Genomic DNA, 25,849 nt, shown 5'->3' on the forward strand with positions numbered 1-25,849 from the left:
GCCCGGTATAGGGACCTACCCTGGTGCTTAGTGTGCAGTTCCGGGCGGGACGTGGCTGCATCCCGGAAGGAACCACCGGAAGTGACGCCCGTCACTTTCGGTTTCTCGGTGTGCGCGTCGGGGGGGAGGGTATCCCTCCTCTGCTGCATAAACCACAGGTCTGCTGACTCTGACGCTGACTCTCCTATCTGGAGAGCACCACACCATTATGTACAAACCTCAGCTTTTATTTTCCCTTCGGGCTTAATTCATCTCTCAGTTCTATTTATATTAGCTTATATTTTGAAGTTGGGATTCTTTGAGCAATTCCATGTGCTGACGCAGGAAGGATAGAGAGATGTTCCTTAGTGAAGCCATCCCAGTGAAAGAGCGAGAGATTGCATTAGTTTTTCAGTGTTTTTGAAGTCCACCCACAAAGGTATACGAAGTCCTAGTACAGGACGAACCAAGTCTATTCCACTTTAAAAGATGTTATTTACAAATGGCCTCTGCAGGTCGTATTTCTAAAGCAGAAAAACTGGTTTGCTAAAGTTGTGACTTAACAGAATCTATTGAGAGGGGGAGATCTCTTGATCAAATCACATAGTCGATCTAGTCGCAAACATTATGCGTTCCAACATGGAGCACATAACCGGAAGTGAGGAGACGCAATGCTGGATAGAACGATACACTTCATTCACAAAATATATAAAATCCAAAAATTGACTAAAACCCCAAAATGCGCTATAGACAATATGCATAGCTGAAGTGGTTGTTTAAGAACAACAGAACTCAGTTATATCAAAATGTTTTCCTTAAAAGTGTCAAATGGACAGAAGGAAACACGGAGACAGGCTGCAAAACTGACTTTAAAAGAGTGTCTGGAAGAAAAGGAGAGTAAAATTAAGGCTATTCCTAAGAGTGTTTTTCAGAGCCAACTAGAGAAAGAGACAGCTGCTACTGCTTGTAAGGAGACAGCCGTACAACTGACAGTCGTGGCTGAGCAACTAGGGAAGGTGGAATATTGAAAGAGACTGCACAAGAGTGTTCTCATCATAGCAGAGAAAGCTGGTGTTTGAACCAAAAACATTTGTACATTGAGCAAGAAATGGGGAGAGTGTATAAAGGGACATCAGTGCGAAACAGAGCACACAGGAAACTGATTAAGAAAGAGACTCTATAACTGAATCATTAAAGTAAGACTTGTGTAATCTTTTCAGAGAAAGATCATCTGACCCCAAAAAAATATGAACAAAGTGACTGAGACTCTCTAAGAATGTTTTGGTTAAAAAAAAAAAAAAAAGAAATCCCTTCACTCATTGCAGACTCAAGCTCATAAATTGGCAACTTTTAAGATTTCAAGTCATGTGACATTGTCGCGTCACCATAGCCCCCCACTATAAAAAGCCAAAATTCACGGCATTGAATGGAGGGGCGGGACTTAATTATGAGATTAAGCCCCCCCCAATTTTGACGAATGCAAGAGCTTTGCCTACTCTTCCGAGAGTCCGTGAGGACTCCTCGAAATCCGGGAGCCTCCCAGGAATTCCGGGAGAGCAGGCAAGTGTGCTCAAGCTGAGTGGGCAAAAGAAAGAGATGCTGATATAAATATGTGGAAACAGACCATTTGAATGATGCAAAAGGACAATAAGAGATCCTCAGTGTTCTCAAGTTTCAGGGAAAAAAAACTGTACAAGAGGAAAAGCAAGAGCTTTTAAAAACAGAGCATTTTTTTCTTACACACAACAGTCTTTAGAGTTTACAGAGAACGGTGTACAAAACAAACAACATCCAGTGAGCTGCAGTTCTGTGGGTGAAAATTCCTTGTTAATAAAGAGAGGTCAGAGGCCAGACTGGTTCAAGTTGACTGGAAGGCAACAGTAACTCAGATAACTCTGCATTACAACAGTGATATGCAGAAGAGCATCTCTGAACACTCAGCAGGTCGAACCATGAAGTGGATGGGCTACAGCAGCAGAAGACTACACCACATTCCACTCCTGTCAGCTAAGAACAGGAAACTGAAGCTACAGTGGGCACAGACTCACCAAAATTGAACGATTGGAAAACATTTCTGGTCTGACAAATCTTGAGTTCTGCTACAACATGCAGATGGCAGGGTCAGAGTTTGGTGTATACAACATGAACCCATATATCCACCCTGCCTTGTGGAAACGGTGAAGGCTGGTGGTGCTGGTGTAATGCAGTGGGGAATGTTTTCTTGGCACATATTAGGTCCCTTAATACCAATTGAGCATTGTTTTAATGCCAAGCCTACCTGAGTATTGCTACTGACCATGTGCATCCCTTAATGCCCTTAATGACCACATACTACCCATCTTCTTATGGCTACTTCCAGCAGGATAACGCACCATGGCACATAGCACACATCATCTCAAGCTGGCTCCATGAACATGACAATCAGTTCAGTGTACTCCAATGACCTCCACAGTCTCCAGACCTTTGGGATGTGGTGGAACAGTAGATTCACAGTATGAATGTGCAGCTGACAAACCTGCAGTAACTGTGTGATGCTGTCATGTGAACATGGACCAGGATCTCTAAGGAACGTTACCAGTACCTTGTTGAATCCATACCTCCACCACGAATTCAGGCTGTTCTGGGGACAAAGGGGGCCCTACCCAGTACTAGAAAGGTGTCCTAATAAAGGGGCCACAGAGTAGATATATATAGCACAAGACTACTGTCAGTGGGATTGAAACCCTCTTGTATTACTGTATTACTGGTTCCCACAGTGGGGTAACTTCAGCAGGGTGGGATTTCGATGCAGTCTGCGGATAGTGGGAAGTCCGGCAGAGTTCTGTGCCGCCGGCTGACCTGTCTTGGTAACTCCGTTCACTTGTTGACACTGGTGATCCTAAGTGACAGTACCTCCTTTACGGGAGACTGTCACTGCTTAGAGAACTCTCCTGGAGACATTTAAGAACTGTGCCCACTAAATCATAATCCACATATATCGATATACACATATATAACATGCACATAAACCACTGGCAAGAGGGGAGGACAAGCAGGCTTAACCTTCATTTTTCAAATGTTATTTATTAATTAATAGCAATTATATCTTTCTAATCAGTGGTTAATGTGGGGGTGTATACGGTGGTATGCCATACAGCCACTTCTCCTACAGCCTTCATTGTAACACTATCAGATTCCATTCACTTACATTTCTCATGCCACGACTTCTAAATTTCCACTTCAACCACTGTTTATAATAATGTAGAGATGACACATAAGGTTTTTTGAAAAGAAGTTGTTATTTCCAGAAGATCACTGGCATTTCACAAATAACCACTTGAGGGCAGCAAAGCCTTATTATTGAATTATAGGACTATCACATTAGTCTCCACAAATTGAAGGATTATTTGTAGTATAATGGCAGAATAGAAAATCTTGGGTTTGGCTTATAGAGGTATGAGGACCACTTGTGGCATAAAATGAGTATTACTTCAGTATGATTGGGCTGCTTATTTTTAAGAAGTTGATTAATGCAATTATCTGACACCCTCTTTCTTCTGTTCTGTTCAGATGTTCTCAACAATGAAATTCACAAGTCTGAAAGTATAAACAGTCATGCTAGACAGTACATACAATTAGATATTGTATGATAATCCAGAGGGCCTGGATGTAGGTTGTATCCTAGAGATGATATAGCCAATATATTTAGAACAGATTTCTGTTTGGTCAGGTATTGCAATATAGGCCCTGGCTGGGAGGATAGGAAAGCAATTTCCTTATCTACTGTATATATATGTATATAAAAGACTAACCCTGCTCCTCACCTTTATATGTGTGAGTTCAAACACTAGCTGGCAGTAATTAATGTTACCATCTATATGTCTACTCCACACACACAGCTCCTCACATCTACACCACAAACACCTCCTCACATCTACACCACATACACACCTCCTCACAACTACACCACAAACACCTCCTCACATCTACACCACACACACAGCTCCTCACAACTACACCACAAACACCTCCTCACAACTACACCACAAACACCTCCTCACATCTACACCACAAACACCTCCTCACATCTACACCACACACACAGCTCCTCACATCTACACCACAAACACCTCCTCACATCTACACCACAAACACCTCCTCACAACTACACCACAAACACCTCCTCACAACTACACCACAAACACCTCCTCACATCTACACCACAAACACCTCCTCACAACTACACCACAAACACCTTCTCACATCTACACCACAAACACCTTCTCACATCTACACCACACACACACCTCCTCACAACTACACCACACACACACCTCCTCACAACTACACCACACACACACCTCCTCACAACTACACCACACACACACCTCCTCACAACTACACCACAAACACCTCCTCACATCTACACCACAAACACCTCCTCACAACTACACCACAAACACCTTCTCACATCTACACCACAAACACCTTCTCACATCTACACCACACACACACATCCTCACAACTACACCACACACACACATCCTCACAACTACACCACACACACACCTCCTCACAACTACACCACACACACACCTCCTCACATCTACACCACAAACACCTTCTCACATCTACACCACAAACACCTTCTCACATCTACACCACAAACACCTTCTCACATCTACACCACAAACACCTTCTCACATCTACACCACACACACACATCCTCACAACTACACCACACACACACCTCCTCACAACTACACCACACACACACCTCCTCACATCTACACCACAAACACCTCCTCACATCTACACCACAAACACCTTCTCACATCTACACCACAAACACCTCCTCACATCTACACCACAAACACCTCCTCACATCTACACCACACACACACCTCCTCACAACTACACCACAAACACCTCCTCACAACTACACCACACACACACCTCCTCACATCTATACCACAAACACCTTCTCACAACTACACCACACACACACCTCCTCACATCTACACCACACACACACCTCCTCACAACTACACCACACACACACATCCTCACAACTACACCACACACACACATCCTCACAACTACACCACACACACACCTCCTCACAACTACACCACACACACACCTCCTCACATCTACACCACAAACACCTTCTCACATCTACACCACAAACACCTTCTCACATCTACACCACAAACACCTTCTCACATCTACACCACAAACACCTTCTCACATCTACACCACACACACACATCCTCACAACTACACCACACACACACATCCTCACAACTACACCACACACACACCTCCTCACAACTACACCACACACACACCTCCTCACATCTACACCACAAACACCTTCTCACATCTACACCACAAACACCTTCTCACATCTACACCACAAACACCTTCTCACATCTACACCACAAACACCTTCTCACATCTACACCACACACACACATCCTCACAACTACACCACACACACACCTCCTCACAACTACACCACACACACACCTCCTCACATCTACACCACAAACACCTCCTCACATCTACACCACAAACACCTTCTCACATCTACACCACAAACACCTCCTCACATCTACACCACAAACACCTCCTCACATCTACACCACACACACACCTCCTCACAACTACACCACAAACACCTCCTCACAACTACACCACACACACACCTCCTCACATCTATACCACAAACACCTTCTCACAACTACACCACACACACACCTCCTCACATCTACACCACACACACACCTCCTCACAACTACACCACACACACACATCCTCACAACTACACCACACACACACATCCTCACAACTACACCACACACACACCTCCTCACAACTACACCACACACACACCTCCTCACATCTACACCACAAACACCTTCTCACATCTACACCACAAACACCTTCTCACATCTACACCACAAACACCTTCTCACATCTACACCACAAACACCTTCTCACATCTACACCACACACACACATCCTCACAACTACACCACACACACACCTCCTCACAACTACACCACACACACACCTCCTCACATCTACACCACAAACACCTCCTCACATCTACACCACAAACACCTCCTCACATCTACACCACACACACACCTCCTCACAACTACACCACAAACACCTCCTCACAACTACACCACACACACACCTCCTCACAACTACACCACACACACACCTCCTCACATCTACACCACACACACACCTCCTCACATCTACACCACAAACACCTCCTCACATCTACACCACAAACACCTTCTCACATCTACACCACAAACACCTCCTCACAACTACACCACAAACACCTCCTCACATCTACACCACAAACACCTTCTCACATCTACACCACAAACACCTCCTCACAACTACACCACAAACACCTCCTCACATCTACACCACAAACATACAGCTCCTCACAACTACACCACAAATACCTTCTCACATCTACACCACACACACCTCCTCACATCTACATCACACACACACCTCCTCACATCTACACCACACACACACCTCCTCACATCTACACCACACACACACCTCCTCACATCTATACCACACACACACACACACACCTCCTCACATCTACACCACACACACACCTCCTCACATCTACATCACACACACACCTCCTCACAACTACACCACACACACACCTCCTCACATCTATACCACACACACACACACACACCTCCTCACATCTACACCACACACACACCTCCTCACATCTACATCACACACACACCTCCTCACATCTACACCACACACACCTCCTCACATCTACACCACACACACCTCCTCACATCTACACCACACACACACACACACACCTCCTCACATCTACACCACAAACACCTTCTCACATCTACACCACAAACACCTTCTCACATCTACACCACAAACACCTTCTCACATCTACACCACAAACACCTTCTCACATCTACACCACACACACACATCCTCACAACTACACCACACACACACCTCCTCACAACTACACCACACACACACCTCCTCACATCTACACCACAAACACCTCCTCACATCTACACCACAAACACCTTCTCACATCTACACCACAAACACCTCCTCACATCTACACCACAAACACCTCCTCACATCTACACCACACACACACCTCCTCACAACTACACCACAAACACCTCCTCACAACTACACCACACACACACCTCCTCACATCTATACCACAAACACCTTCTCACAACTACACCACACACACACCTCCTCACATCTACACCACACACACACCTCCTCACAACTACACCACACACACACATCCTCACAACTACACCACACACACACATCCTCACAACTACACCACACACACACCTCCTCACAACTACACCACACACACACCTCCTCACATCTACACCACAAACACCTTCTCACATCTACACCACAAACACCTTCTCACATCTACACCACAAACACCTTCTCACATCTACACCACAAACACCTTCTCACATCTACACCACACACACACATCCTCACAACTACACCACACACACACCTCCTCACAACTACACCACACACACACCTCCTCACATCTACACCACAAACACCTCCTCACATCTACACCACAAACACCTCCTCACATCTACACCACACACACACCTCCTCACAACTACACCACAAACACCTCCTCACAACTACACCACACACACACCTCCTCACAACTACACCACACACACACCTCCTCACATCTACACCACACACACACCTCCTCACATCTATACCACAAACACCTCCTCACATCTACACCACAAACACCTTCTCACATCTACACCACAAACACCTCCTCACAACTACACCACAAACACCTCCTCACATCTACACCACAAACACCTTCTCACATCTACACCACAAACACCTCCTCACAACTACACCACAAACACCTCCTCACATCTACACCACAAACATACAGCTCCTCACAACTACACCACAAATACCTTCTCACATCTACACCACACACACCTCCTCACATCTACATCACACACACACCTCCTCACATCTACACCACACACACACCTCCTCACATCTACACCACACACACACCTCCTCACATCTATACCACACACACACACACACACCTCCTCACATCTACACCACACACACACCTCCTCACATCTACATCACACACACACCTCCTCACAACTACACCACACACACACCTCCTCACATCTATACCACACACACACACACACACCTCCTCACATCTACACCACACACACACCTCCTCACATCTACATCACACACACACCTCCTCACATCTACACCACACACACCTCCTCACATCTACACCACACACACCTCCTCACATCTACACCACACACACACACACACACCTCCTCACATCTACACCACACACACACACACACACACCTCCTCACATCTACACCACACACACACACACATATCTCCGTGTAACCACCTGCGGGGAACAGGACAGACGCACACAAATATCTTACCTTCCATACAATGGCCACCATCCGTCCGCTTCTGAGTCACCCCAGCCGCTCTCCTATCCCAGCAGACAGCAACCGAACCTCTGTCACCTCACTCCACTTCCCTCTAACGGAGAAACAGAAATTAAGGCCGTGCCTACCAGAAAAGGACTGTCCGAGGCTATGGCAAGGAGAAGAGACCTTCACTCAACCCGGTCTGCCAACACCTCGCTTTGCTCTTGCCAAGGGTGCGGGACTACGAGTACTTGGGACCAGGAACAGTCCCGCCCCAAATACTCCACTCAGTGAGGGCCTAACCAGAAGTAGGAATAGAGTGTTATACTCACCATGTTTAATCTACTTACGGAAGTCCTCGAAAGTAGGAATTTGGAAATCAGACAGCTTTTAGATTATAAAGTCTGAAACACTTTCAGTGGAGCCTAGGTAGAGCATTCATTCTGCAAAACGTTTGACTTGCTCCACCTTGAGGCCACATGACACCATCATATGATGTCATAATAGAGTGTTAGGTCAGGGCCACCTTATCAACATTATGGGCCCCCGGGCAAAGCAGTGCAGCGGGGCCCCTACCTGTATATATGTGTATCATATATATATATATATATATATATATATAGATATATAGATAGATATAGATATATCTGCAGGATTATTTTTTTTGCAGGATTATTTATTTTACTTAAGAGCCCTGTCTATGGGGCCCCCTTGCCTGTGGAGCCCCCGGGCACCTGCCCATCATGCCCAATGGTAAAGATGGCCCTGTGTTAGGTTAGTGTAGGACCATATTTAATAACACTATATTCTTTTTTTTACAAGCACATGACTATAGGCTGCCCAAGTTGAACCATTTGAGAATGAGCTATTTTAACACCAAAGGATGCCACAGCCATCTACGGGTCTATTTTTTTTCCCCATCGAGGAGATGACATACCGGACCATTAAGGAGAGCAAGAAAAAAAGTAAATTTGATCCTGGACAAAACATATTACAATGCAAAGGGTGCAAAATTAGTCTATTAATTTGCATGTAAAGAAAATACTGTCTGCTTTTTCATGTAGCACACATATACTTGATAGCTTTATTTTTATATTGAAATTTAAAGTTGATCTAGGACATGACCTATCCAACTATAAATCTGTCCCCACATTTTAAATTCACCTCCCCCTCCAATGCAACATGGTTTTACCCAGGTGCAAAGTTACTCCTTTTTTTTGTGCTTTGCTCTCCTTAATGACTCAGGCCCACCAAGCAGACAATGAATGATGAAGACTCAGTCAACTACCCAGTGGAATTACTCACACCACTCAGGTCCGCATGCATTACTACATTCATGTACGGGCACCAATACAAGCACATGATTATAAGGGACCTTAATCATTAAGGAAAAGTAAAGCAAAGAAATGAGTAACTTTGAACCTTGGCAAAACCATGTTACAATGCAAGGGGGTGCAAAAGAGTTTATTATTTTGCACCTAAGGAAAATACTGGCTGTTTTTTCATGTAGGATGCAAATACTTGATAGATTTATTTTTATACTGACATTAAAAGTTGATCTAGGAAATGTTCTATCCCAATTATAAATCTGTGCTCACATTTTAAATTTACCTCACCCCACAATGCAACATGGTTTTAACAAGGTTCTAAGTTACTCATTTTTTTTGCTTTACTTTCCTTAATGAATCAGGCCCAAGATTGTCGAAGTTGAACCAGTAGACCCAAGAATGAATTTGTGAATGACCCATTTTATCCCCAAGGAATGACATTGCAATGGCCATAAACAAAGGTCTCCTACACTTTGCCCCGGGGAAGAGAGGACATACCGTGTCAGAGGACAACTGACAGTCAACTACTGAATCTCAACAGCACACACAAAAAATTTGGCATCTGTTGCATGGACCTAAACATTGTATACAAGAAAGCATTAGTAAAATACATTATATACACATACAGTGTAAATTAAGTAGTCATTTAAAATAAGTAAAATAATTTTTTTGATAAACCCAGGGGCGCACGGAGGATTTTTCAGGGGGGGTTTCCTCCACCCCGAAAAAAAAAATCCTAGAGACCTTCCGCGCCAGCTTTGTTTCGGGTGCACTGTAGTATACAGCAGCCGCGGCGCTGTCAAAGAAGCGTTGGTGCTGTATACAATACAGCACCGCCGCGGACGCTTCTTAGACAGCGCCGCGGCTGCTGTATACTACAGTGCCTATATGTAGGGCACTTTTTAGCAGAGGGGGGGGGGGGTTTCTGGAGAGCCAGAAACCCCCCCTGCGTGCACCACTGAAACCTGTGCTAAGAATAGGTCACTTGGTAGTATATTGACATCATACTTGCCAACTCTCCCGGAATGTGCGGGAGACTCCCCAAATCCGAGTCAGTCTCCTGGACTCCTGGGAGAGCAGGCAAATAGCGCAATTCCCGCATAGCGCAATTCCCTGGCCAAAATAACGCGATTTGCGGTGAATCGCATCATTTTGGTCCCGCCCCTCGCGACAAAACGGAATGTGTCAGAGGGGCGGAGCGATTGACCGTGCCCCACCCTCTCCCACCCTCTAGTCACGCCCCTCTCCCGGACTGCACTGCCTGAAAGTAGGCAAGTATGATGTATATATGGCAGTGCATATTAGACTCTGTATATTAGCCTGCATGTGATATAGCTCTGAAAAATTCCAGTTGCTGTGTTCTGATGTTTCAGGTCTATTAACTTTCCTCAGGGATACAACATTTATATAAATTGCTCAGCCAAAATAGTGTCTTATCCGGGTGTGCAGCAGCGCAGGACAGACCGGACCCAGTGTGACATCATCATTGTGCTGCCAGGGGCGTGCTAAGCAACATGATGACTAGGCAGACATCCCTAGCGAATAGACTGATGTGTGTAAAAACTAGAGATGCTCACTGACCCCCGTGTTTTGGTTTTGGATCTGGATTACAGTCGTGTTTTGGTTTTGCCAAACCGTCATTGCGTGTTTTGGTTTTGGTTTTTTTGAGGTAATTCTAAAGCTAATAAATTATGAACAAAACAGTTTAATCCCTGGTAGGCCGTCCTTAATTCGAACACTTGCCTGCAAATTATACAGACAAACCTGGTTGTCTACCTCCTCCATCTTTGACTATTGGCAATGTAGCCATCGTCTTTGGGTGTATATTACACCCTCCACTTGTAGTTGAATAGAAAAAAAGCAGCTTGCATAGACTGTAGAATTAGAAAGTAAAAATAAATGGACCAAGGTAGTTTGGTGGCTATCTATGCCCCCCCCCCACCCCTTCCCTCCACTTGTAGTTGAATAGAAAAAAAGCAGCCTGCATAAACTGTAGAATTAGAGAGTAAAAATAAATGGACCAAGGTAGTTTGGTGGCTATCTATTTTTTTATCCGCTCTTAACTTTTCCTCAGTTACATTTCTTTTTCGCTTCAACACTGTAATTTTTTTGGGGTGTGTGTTTTTTTCCCAGATTTAAAAAGACTATGTACTTTTACATCGCCTTTCCCAGATGACGTACTGGGAACACTACCATCAGGACTGGTGACAGAACCTGGTTGCTGATTCTGCTCATATGTGGACGGCTTTGAATTCATTTTAATGAGCCCAAACAACTTGTAGTGCAAAAAATTGTAGAAATACTGCTGCCAAATAGGACTTTAGTTTTGACAGCCAGAAAAATTTGTGCAAAAGAATGGGGGACACCCCAAAAGCACTTGAGAGTGCTAAATATTTTTTTTTGATACTGCTGCCAAATAGGACTTTTTTGACAGCCAGAAAAATTCATGCAAAAGAATGGGGGACGCCCCATAAGCACTTGGGAGTGCTAAATATATTTTTTGACACTGCTGCCAAGTAGGACTTTAGTTTTGACAGCCAGAAAAATTAAATACTAGATTCTTGTTCGGGGCAGAAGTTTGTACCGCCGTCTTCCAGTGACCCCCTTCCTAGTTCTTTTGCACCTCTCAGTTGTGCTGATGTTCGCACCCCTAAAGGGATTTTTTTTTTTTGCACCAGCTGCTATTGCAGGCTCCTGGTCTGTATATTCATTATCATGTGAGGATCTATGAACACTTAATAATAAATAACTAAACATTTACACAGAGTTTGGAGCACATGAACTTGACATGACCTTCTTTATGGTTTGCAGTAGTCTACAGACTTGTCCTTCTCTGAGTGGACATGGTTATTCTAATATGCAAACTCGGCAAAAGAAGCTAAATGGAATGTGACTTTGATGTATTTAGAAGATAAGCCCACACACACGTACAGCACTAGAACAATAGAATAATAAATAAAGGTTATAGAAATATCCCACCTTTTTCAGACATATAACTTAAATATATCTTTGGAAATAACTTTATGCTTTGCATGCAATATTGTTAAATCTCAAATATGATTTGTTGATAATGCTGCACCCCTTATAAGATTTTTCCTATAAGCACGCTAAGAGATCTACAACAGAATAGAATCATAGCTGCTTGGCTTCATTCAACCAATGTGTCAAGTTGTCTTTCTGTTCTCCAGTTAACTGATTGCTGATATCTGAATGATCAACATTGAAGGTGATTATTAGAAGTATCGGTGTACCCCGATACCTCAACAATCACTACAAGAAGAGTTGGAACCACTCAAGGTCTCAGTGTAACAAATGTATCTATTAGTCCTTCTTTGGGGGACATTATATCCTCCTTTTGACTGCTCAGTACCGGTCAACCAACAATATACTTGTTGTTCCTGGCAGTCCATGTTGACTTTAGATAACTTTCCCTTTTTATATATAACAACAGACTTGATAAACAGGTTGAACCACATAGAAGAGACCTCATTAAATCCAAAAAGTAAATGTTATCACAAGAGTGCCACATGCAGCACAAAAGCGACAACGGGTTCAGTTAAGATAAATGGTGCTGGGTGGTTATGGTTGCCAGCAGCTGTCTTAAGATTTCTACAATGACTTATACGTTTCATATCTCCACCTCGCACTGTCTCTCCTCAACCCAACCGTACCACGTCAGTGCTTTATAAATAAACAATAATAATGATATTCAATCAGATCTTACAATGATCAATAAGTGTGTCATACAAAAGATCTTAATAGAAAGATTGTGCAATTTTGATCACCCAGCACATGATAACAGTTATATGGCTGTGCTGTGAGCTGGGCAGGTTGAGTGATCACTATTAATGTAATGTCCTTTTGGAGCAGGGTCACTATATCAAGTTTATGTGGTTTAGATTTTGTATAGTTCTGTGTGAGTACAATTTGCTCAATGAAAATGTCGTTTTTGAATATATTTTGATACTTAGGGGCATATTCAATTAGCCATGTTACTCGCAAAAGTAACACAGCGTTAAAAGTATTACCGTGCGAGCAGAAAGCTGGCGTTAAAGCAGTGGCGGATCCAGGGGGGGGGGCGATCAGGGGCTTGCTGCCGACAGCTGCACACTGTGCAGGTCCGTTCAGCAGTGACAGTGTGCTGCCCGGCTGCTCTCATTGTGTTTTAAACACAATCACAGCAGCCAGGCAGCACACTGTCACTGCCGAGCGGACCTGCACATACTGTGCAGCCGCCGGCAGCCTTAGAAGTCGGAAAGGGGGCGGGGACTAAATCGCCCCCCTACATCGCCCCGGGTATAGCAGTTTCCTAGATCCGCCCCTGCGTTAAAGGTACCGTAATAAAGGTAATAGTGCGCAAGCCGCGTTACTTTTGACAGTAACGCGGCCAATTGAATTCCCCCCATGGGGGCCAATTCAATTCTGCTGTGAATAGCGCGACGTTAACAGTATTACCGTTAATACGGTAATTTTAGCCTGGATTTCATCTCGCAACTCAGGGAGCCGCGAGTAAAAATCCACCGTATTAAGGGTAATTATGCGCAGTTTTTTAAACCTGCTAACGCTGCGTTATTCTCGGCAGAATTGAATTGGCCCCATAGAGTTGTGCGGTGTGTGGGTACCCAACAGATATGTCAACATGATAAAATGTAACTGGGAAATCCTGAAATCCAAATAGAGCAAAATAAATGTTATTGCAAATCAGAGGGAAGTTGCAGCTTTGTCCAACAGACCCTATCATCTATAGCCATCACTCTAGTCTACATCCATGTAATACAGTGCTCCAGTCTAACTGACCTATCCATCCTCTGTCTCCCTGGACCCAGTCACCCTCTCAGGGCCCCTTCCCTGCACAATAATGGCCGCCGAGGACCGTTGATACGACGTCATATCAAGCATCCCGGTTGTCCTGGTTACAGAACGGGGCTCCCCTGACCGAATCTTTTTGAGGCCTGCGCAGTGGGCTCCCTGGCTGCCTGTGTGGTCCCCATCGCATGCGCAGAGGGATCCTCCCGTCTCCTGCGGGATAGTCTCCGGTCCCGGGCAGCGGGGCAGAGGATAGATACTGGCAGCAGACTACTGGCAGGTATGTGAGGGTACGGAGGCCGACGAGGAGCAGCCTGTGGCTGGTGAGAGGCCCGGGCACAAGGGGGCTGCTGTGAGGTGCAGCTCACAATGGGAGCAGTGATGTGAGAGGCCTACATAGGTGATGCAGAACATCCTGCAGGTAGCCCTGAAGCAGCATCCCAGAGTCCCTGCACTTGTACTGCAAGGATGCTGAGAGCCCATCACATACTGATTATTTACAACATTATGATACAAGAAGTGGCTTCATTAACCCTGTTGCTCAACCTAACATGAGTTCTTTAAAATTTTATATCTAAGTAAGACTTAGAGGGTCCCACATTGCCTTTTTTTTTCCACAGATGGCAGGACGGCTTAGCAAAGTTTTGTATAACTATATATACTGTGACTCCTTGTCCTTTTTCTGTTGACAGGAATTTAGAGACACAATTGGGGATATCTTACAAAAGGCACACATTGACGTGTTCTGATAAAGTTGCTGGTAAAATAATATAATGGCAAAAAGGGTTCCACGTGTATAAAATCTTTAAGATTTTTTATTATAATTATTATTTTTGTATATATATATATATATATATATATATATATATTAATAATAATTATATATATATATATATATATATATATATATACATGCAGCTTGTTCTTATTCAGCACCTGTTGTAGGAAATGTACATAAACTTCATGTATGCTGGTTATGTGTGCGACTTTTCTAAAATGTTTGCCCCAAAACATTGCTACAAATTACATAATCCCGCTGCCTTCTCACCGTGCAAGATGAGGATGTCGCAGGGTATTCAGATTCCTGTGCATCCAGACGTTCTAGATCGGCCGCTCTTAAGAGAGCTATTCAAGAGAATAGATTACAATTATCTTTAGGTTTTTCAAATGTGCCACATTATCATGTCGCAGGTTTAGGTGCATCAATATCTGTTCACTTTGCATTGTTAGAAATTGACTTGCACATCTAGGTAGCAAAGTTTGAGAACATAAAGATGTCATTTACACATTGGTTCGTTAGCCAAGTTATATTTAATTAAGACACTGATTAAACAGTAAGCGGCACCCATTTAAGTGGCTTTCCACTTTCAGACAACTTTTCAAACCTGTGCATGTCGTATTGCAATGTTTAATACATACAATGCTGTATTATTAATAATAATAGTCATCCAATATTTAATAATGCCAACTTATTACCCAGCACTTTACATTATGGGGAAATCTTAGTACAGATCGTTAACAAACACTGATGTAAAAAATATAGGGGTCAATTTAATTACAAGTGAATTGGCCCAGACATTCTTTTACCGGGGAGTGCGAGAAAACACAATTCAATTTAGGAAATCTACAGCAATGATTGCATATTAAAATATGCTTAATTCACTTATTTTTGCTTGCACCCCTTAGACTTTTCAGTCATGCAGAATTGTGCATTTGCGTTGGCCAGAGATGCAACTTCGGTCTGCTAAGCTCTGTGCCTTTAATACCTTTGTACCAAGAGAGCAACTTTTTGTCCTATTCATAGGGAATGAAAACTAACCATTGTTAGAAGGAAGTCTTATAAGATGAAGCAAAGTATTTATTAAAAGTTCCGGGATGGCGTGTACAAGCAAATAAATTCAAATCTGAAGGTTGAAACTTCTCTTAAATTAGACGTGACACCAGGGGCTAGATTTACTAAACTGCGGGTTTGCAAAAGTAGAGATGTTGCCTATAGCAACCAATCAGATTCTAGCTGTCATTTATTTAGTGCATTCTACAAAATGACAGCTAGAATCTGATTGGTTGCCATAGGCGACATCTCCACTTTTTCAAACCCGCCGTTTAGTAAATATACCCCCAGGTCCTTTATTTTTTGTATGGCTTTTTGCTTTACTACATAGTGCATTGTATATTATGTCTAGAACACTGTTTGCCCAGGAAAGAACACTTAATACAGAATGCTATAGTGCACTATGCTTTCCTAGTCATAGGATAGGTATAGAGGAAGCTGCTGGGTGTGAGCTCTGTACTTTGGCAGGTTGCTTTATGTTTATTCCCAGGCCGTCTTCCTCTATAACTCATAGGTCTCCTACTATACAGCTTAAGGAAGCATGCTCAAAAAAGAGCACAGTGCACTGAATCAGATGTTATTTTCTGGGTCAGTGGGGTTCGGTTGGAACCCTGTTTTTTGCTTAATGCGTAGTGCACAAGGTGACAGGTGCGCATTCAGACTTGACATATTTACAAGTGCCAACATATACATCAGCATTGTAGAAGTATGGAGCCTAATTGAGTGGCCCATGATAACAGTACAGGGACATAGTTTGGAACAGAAGGTGAATGGACTCTAGTTAGAGTTTTAAAGTGAAGGAGATGTAATACATTCAATGCAGCACCTGGAGATCTGAGGTTCCGCACAGGGACATGATATGGCCATCGCTTGGCACTATAGCAAAATTTGATACCTTGTCATTCTCCCATGGACCCAATTCTACTGTTCTGACCATGCACAGAGGAGGTGCATGTATAGAAGAACTTAGCAGGGTATGATCGGAAAAACAGAGTGGGGGCCTTGGGTGTGTGGTCCTAGGAGCCCCAGTTATTAGCTCAATTCAGTTTGTACCTACAGTTATTGGAGACATCTGCTGGTCAGACTCTACAATGTTCTCTGAACACCAGAAGAAGATGGGATCCCATTAACAACTAGAAATGACCGCTGGCCAGAAATTGGAAGCGAGCCCTGGCATTGTTAACAGTTTCTGGTCATGTGTTGGATTTTCTGATGCTCAGATATCATTACAGAGACTGACCATTATAGCAATCCACCACACCATGCAGAGTTCAGAAAATGACATGGTTCCTAGGATAGGAAGCCCCACCTAAGTTGAGGCGCGTAAAAGCCCCTTCAATTGGTCTGTGTGCAGCAGACTTTATTTATTTCCGTTAAAGGACACAGACAGTGCCTCATAAGCTGGCCACATGCATCCGATCCAAACGACCAAACTACTGTTCCGTTTTGCTGCACACATAGGTGACCAAAATGGACTAGTTACGCCCATTGGGTGCTTAGACCAAGAGGTATATTTACTAAACTGCTGGTTTGAAAAAGTGGAGATGTTGCCTCTAGCAACCAATCAGATTCTAGCTGTCATTTTGTAGCGTGCACTAACTAAATAAATGATAGCTAGAATCTGATTGGTTGCTATAGGCAAAATCTCCACTTTTTCAAACCCGCAGTTTAGTAAATATAACCCCAAGTCTCTGGATCACTTCTGGTTAACACTAGATTATGTGGTTGGAAAATGACTGAGTACACAGGCAGATAGTGGTCATATTGTGGCAGCAATTTCCAACATCGCTGATAATGATCTTGAGCAGCTTTGAATGGATTATAATGGCGTATCTCATTTTGGGAGGCACCCGTACTGTAATAGTGGACCAGTTGCCTGAATGTGCCAGCATTATGGAAGCATGTATGGGCAGCTTTTGTTAGATAACCTTGTATGTTGGGTCAATAATCCTTTTTATAGAATATGTAAAACTTTGACTTGTATGTATTAGCTTATTAAGGTGGAGGGAGTAGCTCATAGGGCAGTTTTGTAGGGTGGGGGGTGTTAATGAGAGAGGATGACATAAGCAGATCATTGCTATTGAAGTGCACAGTATGTCAATACTAGGAAGGAGCAGTACTGTGATGGATTTGTGGGTAAGCATCAGAATGGTAAATTGTGCAGTGTCAGAAAGTGGCAGCATTAGCCAGCAAGTAAAATTAAGCTGGCAGCCGCATTAAACATGGATGGCACCAGGAACAGCTTGGCCTTACAATAACTGTGACTGGAGAAAATGTCAATTTGTCTTTAAGCAGAGTCGTTAAAGGAGATGAACAACTCAATTTGTAATTGTGGGATTGTCAGAAGATGTTCTTTAAACAAGCAGACATAAACAGAATGGAGCTCCAGATATGAATAATATATATATATTTTTTGCATGCACCTTTTTTCAGCAGTTTTTTGAGATCTTTACTCATTTTGCTTCTCGCCTCTCTGAAAACATTGCAACGGCTGCTGCCTGTGCTTCAAGAGAACAATATAATGTGCCACATGTTACATCTTTCTATCTATGTTAGTATAACACGATGCACGTATTAAAAACAAAAAAAGTACATTCTGCCACCACACCCTGTTGAGCTCTCAAATTCAAAACACTTTAAATCCTGCACAGATCCTTGTGGCTGTTTAAGCAAGGTAGCCGATATGGCAGAGGGGGCAGGCTGCACTGAGTTAAACAAACTCTTTTCTCTATTTCTCTCCTTTCCTTCTTTTTTTCTCTCTTTTTCCTTCTTTTTATCTCCTCTTTTTTTCCTTGTTTCTCTCCGTCTTCCTTCTCTCTCTCTCTCTCTCTCTCTCTCTCTCTCTCTCTCTCTTCCTTTTTTTTTTATCTTTCTCTCTCTTCCCTTTTTTCTCTCTCCTCTTGCCTTCTTTTTCTTTCTCTCCTTTTGACTTTTTTTTTTGCTCTCAATTTCTATATCTCTTTCTTCCTCTGTTTCCTTTCCCTTTCCTGTCTTTGTTTCTCTTTCTCACTTTATTTTTTTGCTCTTTAGTTCTTTTTTTCTGTCTATTTCATTCTTTTCCTCTCACTCTCTCATTCTTTTCTCTTTCTTTTATCTTTTCTCATTTTTTTTTCTCTTTTCTCTCTGTCTTCTATTCCCTTTCCTCTCTTTTGTTCCCTTTCCTCTGTTTTGTTCCCTTTTCTCTTTCTTTCTTTTCTCTCTCTCTTTCTTTTCTCTCTTTCTTTACTCTCTTTCTTTTCTCTCTTTCTTTTCTCTCTTTCTTTACTCTCTTTCTTTTCTCTCTTTCTTTTCTCTCTTTCTTTTCTCTCTTTCTTCCTTTTCTCACTTTTCTTCTTTTTCATTCTTTCTCTTCTTTTTTTTTTTTTTAATCTTTCTGTTTTCTCTCTCCATGCAATTCTGTGTCTCTTTCTCTCTCTCCTTCTTTATTTCTCATATTTGTTACTCTCGTTCTGTCTTATTCTCTCATTCTCCCCTCTTTTTGTCTCCCTCTCCTGTTCTCTTTTTATTTCCGTTTTACACATACCCTCAGCTCTGCTCGGATGGTGGTGGAAAATGCTTTTGGGCGCTTGAAAGGACGTTGGCGCTGTCTTTTGAAGCGCATTGACATTGACACCAAGCTTGTGCCCCACGTGGTTGCTGCTTGCTGTATTTTACATAACATTTGTGAAATTCAAAAAGACCAATTTCTACCTGAGTGGAATGTGCAGGAATCTGAAATGCCAGTGCTGTCAGTGGACTCCAGTACTTTTGAAGGAGAGCGCACCAATACCTCTGCTGAACTTATTAGGACCACCCTCACTTGTTTAAATGTACCACACAAATGTAAAATTAAAAAATATATGTTTATTTCACATATTGTATTTTGTTTTGTACATATTTCCTCATATGTCTCTTCACAACAAAATATAAAATGACACAATATAAAAGTGCTTACTTGCATGTAGAAAAAAATAAAATATATACATAAGTAGTAAACCCAAGACACAAATGTGCCCAAACAGTAAGTGCAAATTTGCTTTTCAGGTTATATATATATATATATGAGAAGCTAACGGTGTGATTCCAGATCACACGTAACATACATGATAACAATTAACAGTGAAACATTTGACCATAAAACATGATCATTACAATTGCCTATATTGTGGCATTTCTGGTGGTGGAGTGGTTTGGAGTGGATAACCCGGTGGGTATTCTATGTTGGGGTTACCCATAGGTTGAGCATGTTGTGTATTCTGTACCGGGTTTGGAGGGTTATTGTTGCCTAACATGGGTTGCCACCGCTGGTACATAGGATAATGTCCGTCATAATAGTAAGGACTTGGAGGAGGTGCCTGCACCCGTGAGAGGAGTCTGTCCATGAATCCCATAATACACTCACGATTTTCGCGTAACACGCGTTCCTGCATGTTCATGATTTGCATGAGGAAAGAGTCCTGCAGTTCCCGCTCATTGTCCATGAAACGCTGCAGTTGTGTATTCTCGTGTTCCCTCATGGTGCTGTCCATCTCCCGCAGTTGATCCATCATGACAGTTGTCATTGTTTTAGTTGCTTGGTCCATTTTGTTGGGCCTTTTGCGTTTTTTGGAACGTTGTAAACTGTACGTAGAAAAAACACAGTAAAACATACATTAGAATATATAATGTGGCAGAACAAAAAAACAGTGTTGTAAGCTGATATGTGCTTGAGGCCTCCTCCCTCTTGCTCAGTAGTTTTGCACTGCAACATATGCGTAGAGATGTTTTAATACTTTGGAGTGTATTATATTTGTCTTTTGGGCTTTTTGTTAAAATACTTCTCTTTTTTCAGTTATGTAGAAACATTGGTCTTTGGTTTGCATTTATGTTGATATACTTCTCTTTTTTTGACAGTTATGTTCAAACATTTTTTTTATTTTTTTTTAAGTTATGTAGATATATTTATTGGTATTTGGCTTGCATTTCGGTTGATATAGTTCTCTGTTTTTGGGACTTTTGTTTATACAGTTCATTTTTTTTTCCAATTATGTAGATATAAATGTATGTATATATGGTTGGTTATTATGTGAGATTATTAAAGATACTTACTGTTGGAGCGTAAACTGGGACCTGGCGTAGACTTTGACACCGGCACTGGTTCTGGCTGCGTTTCTTGCGAAGTCTCTGTAACGACTTGCGCAGCAGGGAATGGCTGTGAATCGTTCAATTCCTCCCAAGACATGTTGGTGTCCTCTGTTGTGGCAGAGCACTCCAATTCTGGGGTGTCTTCTATAGAATCTTCTATTATTATCGTTGCGGCCTCGCTTGTCTGTGTGCTCTCTGGTGGTGTTGGTATAGCCGCATCCACATTGCTAGAAGATGACAGTGCAATTGGATTTGTCAGAGGAGAATGTCCAAAGACCATATTGCACTGGTCATAAAAGGGCCAGTCCATTCTTTCAGCGCCACTTTTGCGCCTGTTGTGGTCATGGACTTTAGTGTACTGCTTCTTCAGGGACTTCAATTTGTTCAGGACTTGTTGCTGTGTCCTCTTTATGCCACGTTGTGTGAGTATTTTGGCGATGTTGTAGTACACTGTGGCATCCTTCACAGTCCCAGTCACTTGTCTTCTAATTTCTTCCTCCCCTCTGACATTCAGCAGCTCACGCACCTCTTCCTCCATCCAGTGTGAGTCATTATTGCTGTAAATAAACACTGTTTTTGCAAACTAATAAAAGCAATTTTCTCCCTAAAAAAACGTTTCTGCTTCAGCTTTATGTTCAGTACACCATCCACCATCTCTTCTAAAAAGCTTCTACAATGTTCCACGGGCTTCCTACGATGACATCATCCTCCAGAGACAGGCAGACAGCCAATCAGCATGTTTTCTGTGCAACCCGGGTTACCCGGGTTGCGCCATTCATAGTGCAGGCGACCCGGGTCCGACCCGGGAATTACCCCTCGATAAATCCCGGGTTGAAGACCCGGGTTTTTAGACCCGGGATTTTGGACTTGTACCATTCATACTGCACCAAGACCTGGGTCGTTTCAGCTCGACCCAGGAAAAACCCGGGATTTTGGTGCAGTATGAATGGGGTATTATTCTCTTTTTCCTACCCCCTCACTCATACTTTCTTTTTGTTTTTTTCCTCACCTCTCTCATTCTCTTTTCACCCCCCCTTTCATTTTCTCTCTTTCTTTCTTTCTTTCTCTCTCTCTCTCTCGATTTTTTTTCTCTCTCTAGATCTTTCCTTTTTTTTCTCCTTTTCAGTTCTTTTATTTCTTTTCCATTCTTTAATTTTTTCTCACTCTCTCTTTTTTTTTTTTTTTCCTCTCCTTTTTACCTCCTACTTTTTTGTCTTGTACTTTTTCATTTTCTCTCCCCTATTGCTCACTTTTTTCTCTCTCTCCTTGTTCCATCTCCCCTTTTTTGTTTTTAGTTTTCTTTTTCTTTTTTTATTCCCTCTAGCCCTCTCCTTTCTCTCTCTTTATATTCTCCCATTCTCCTCATTTTCTTTTGTTCTCTGTCTTCACTCATGGCTTCTTGCTCTTTTCCCGCTCCTTCTCTCTCTCTCTCTCTCTCTCTCTCTCTGTCTCGTCTTGCTCCCGCTCTGCTTCTTTTTATTCTGTTTTGTTTTTTTTAACTCTTGTCCTCTCCTTTTTCTCTTTTCATATTGCTCGCCGACGCATTCTCCTCTTGCTCACTCTCTCGCTCTTCTTTGCAAAAAATGCCATTTAATTCGCTCTGTCTGCTTGATCTCGTTCTCTGCTTGCTCTCGTTCTCTGCTTGCTCTCACGCTCTCACCCTCTCCTCATGCTTCCTCTCTTCTCAGCGAAAAGCTCAACACAAGTGAAATGCCATTTAATTTGCTCTTTCTGCTTGCTCTCGCTCTCGCTCTCTCTCCGCTCTCGCTCTCTCTCCGCTCTCGCTCTCTCTCTGCTTGCTCTCTCTTACTGCTTGCTCTCGCTCTCTCTCCGCTCTCGCTCTTGCTCTCTCTCCGCTCTCGCTCTCGCTCTCTCTCCACTCTCTCTCTGCTCTCTCTCTCTCTGCTTGCTCTCTCTTTCTGCTTGCTCTCGCTCTCCCTCCGCTCTCTCTCTCTCTCTGCTCTCACTCTCTCTCTGCTTGCTCTCTCTTACTGCTTGCTCACATACGCTGACTCCCTCTCTCTCCTCAGGCTCCTTCAATTCTCTGCGAAAATCTCAACACAAGTTAAAGTCTGGGAAGCCTATCTAAGGCAGGGATAAGCTACCTGATAAAATTCAAGGGCCGCATGGGCAGCCCCTTAACCTTCAAAAGTGCCGCACATTACCCTTTGTCTTAGTATCTTAGTAATAAGTTAATCCAATACATGTAATCAAAGAAAGAGACACCTATCTCTAATAACATATCAGCAGGCATTTTAAATAACCATTAACAAAGAAATCTGACAATAAAGCAGGAAGGAGCGGGGGTAGACAGGTGAAGGCTCGGAGGGCCGCCTGTTGCCCATCACTGATCTAAGGTGTCCCCTGCTGCCAGCATCCGTACATAGGTTGTTTTTTTACTTTTTTTTATAAACATATTTTATTTTATTTTTCTTGAATATTAATTTCCAGGAGGGAACAGGGGTACAAAAGACGGAGAGGAAGGGAAATACAGTCTCAATTGAACAATAAGTACATTTAACTTAATAAGACATGAACTGTACATTGAATAAGCTTTGTGATACCTAAATAATCAAGTAACCAGATAACACTGAAAATTCGAAGAACAATTGATGTACATTCATTGTTACCATGCAAGCAACCGTTAGATGCAAGTTATATGGGGTCTTTCAGTGATAATAGAGGTGATCTGAGATATGGCTCCCTTGTAGCCTTCTGCTCACTCAATTTCCAGAGGACATGACGAAAGTAATAGTTTCTGATCACTGGAACCTAGGTCTGACTCTGGTTTACTTACATGAATGAATACAGTATCTACTTGATATGTTTTTTGTTTTATATATATATATATATATATGTGTGTGTGTGCTTTCCTATCAGGGAATTTAGTTCCCACCGAAGTACCGCCGCGTTATAGATATTACCGTTATTACGGTAATATTAACCCGGCTTTCTGCTCAAGGAGCTGTGTGCAAAAATCCGGCGTGAGAACTACCGTAATAACAGTAATTACGCGCACTATTACCGTAATAACGGTAATGACATGCACTATTACCGTAATAACAGTAATAGTATTAGCGTGACGGTACTTCAGGGGTAATTTAATTCCCCCCCTTGAGTCTGCAATGTATCTTTAAATACCATATTTTTTAGGTGGAATTGTAATTCTTTATCTGACGGACGTATGTAACATCCAGTTTTACTTCCCACAGTAAAGTAAGATGGACGCAGAGGAACTGCAGCCGCTCCGACCTCTGTCTGACGGTGGGAATGTATTTCTGTAACTGGTGCAACAGGAACCAATTGTTAATAATCCAGCTTCATGAAGATGGACATCATGCCCACAGCTGAGGGATTCCTAAACCACACCTCAGCTTTATCCCACCTGAACGGAGAGGTACATATCCCCAAATGTGACAAAGACAATGACATGTTGTTTAAAATGCAAAAGACCAAATAAGTTCTACAGATAGATAATGGTCAGTGATGAATTTAGACCCAAGTAAAGGGAGCACGCTTAAAATGGCACTTTAATACATCAGTCTGGCATAAATAACCTTTTGCCATCTAAAAAGATCAGAAAATCCCATTTTATGCAGTTTTCAGGGAATTGAATGCACTCAAAGCATGCCAAAAAAGTGGCACTAATTCTAAACAAAGCACACACTGCCATATTTGCACCTCATCACCAGCTGTGTTGGTATTCTCATGTTCAAGGTAGCCGTCAACAATGGGTTTTAGATATGGACTTTTATCAGACTTCTGCCTTTAGATCTGTACCTTTCAGTACAACAGTCCCTATATTCCATATATATTTCATCTGTAGTTTTTGAGTATTCCACTACTGTAGTAGGCCACGTTCACCTTCTGTTTCATTGTACCTTCCTGTATTGTTATATTGGTACGTCAATGTTTACCTCTTCCTGTTGTCAAACCTGGTTTATATCAAAATATTGAAAGATAATAATAAATAATCCCTCTTATTGTGCCTGGAACAAAATTTAAGCCCTATTATAATTTCTTTCCTACCACACTCGATTCATAATTAATCCGTTATTAACCATTTTTCTGCTGCGGCTGTGACCGCCCCCTGGTGGAGCAGGGAAATAATAACCTGGAGCAAGCGCAGAGGAGACAGGCTGGTCCACAAGTCATGGGTAAGTATCATTTCCTTTCTTTTTTTTTTTTCTTTGTTCCTCTGATTGCCATGTTTAGCGGGAATCACACTCTAGCATTATAGAACTACAAGTTAACCCGTGCATGATACTCATGCATTCTAGTCAAAT

General features: G+C 42.6%; 2 protein-coding genes across 3 annotated transcripts in view; both read left to right on the plus strand.

Moving 5' to 3' along the window:
* Positions 1–25,849, plus strand: part of LOC142095435 (uncharacterized) — a 296,495-nt gene that overhangs the window by 230,243 nt on the left and 40,403 nt on the right. The gene's annotated exons all lie outside the window — the stretch shown is intronic.
* The window catches only part of LOC142095265 (uncharacterized), a 32,234-nt gene continuing 21,062 nt past the window's right edge, over positions 14,678–25,849 (plus strand). For both annotated transcript variants that reach the window (XM_075178199.1, XM_075178200.1), the window contains exons 1-2: positions 14,678–14,909; positions 24,776–24,960. In XM_075178199.1, the coding sequence (XP_075034300.1) occupies positions 24,886–24,960 (75 nt within the window). In that variant the 5' untranslated portion in view covers positions 14,678–14,909; positions 24,776–24,885. The remainder of the gene's footprint in view (positions 14,910–24,775; positions 24,961–25,849) is intronic.

This window comes from Mixophyes fleayi, chromosome 6 (genome assembly GCF_038048845.1).
Source record: "Mixophyes fleayi isolate aMixFle1 chromosome 6, aMixFle1.hap1, whole genome shotgun sequence".
Taxonomy (NCBI): Eukaryota; Metazoa; Chordata; class Amphibia; order Anura; family Limnodynastidae; genus Mixophyes; species Mixophyes fleayi.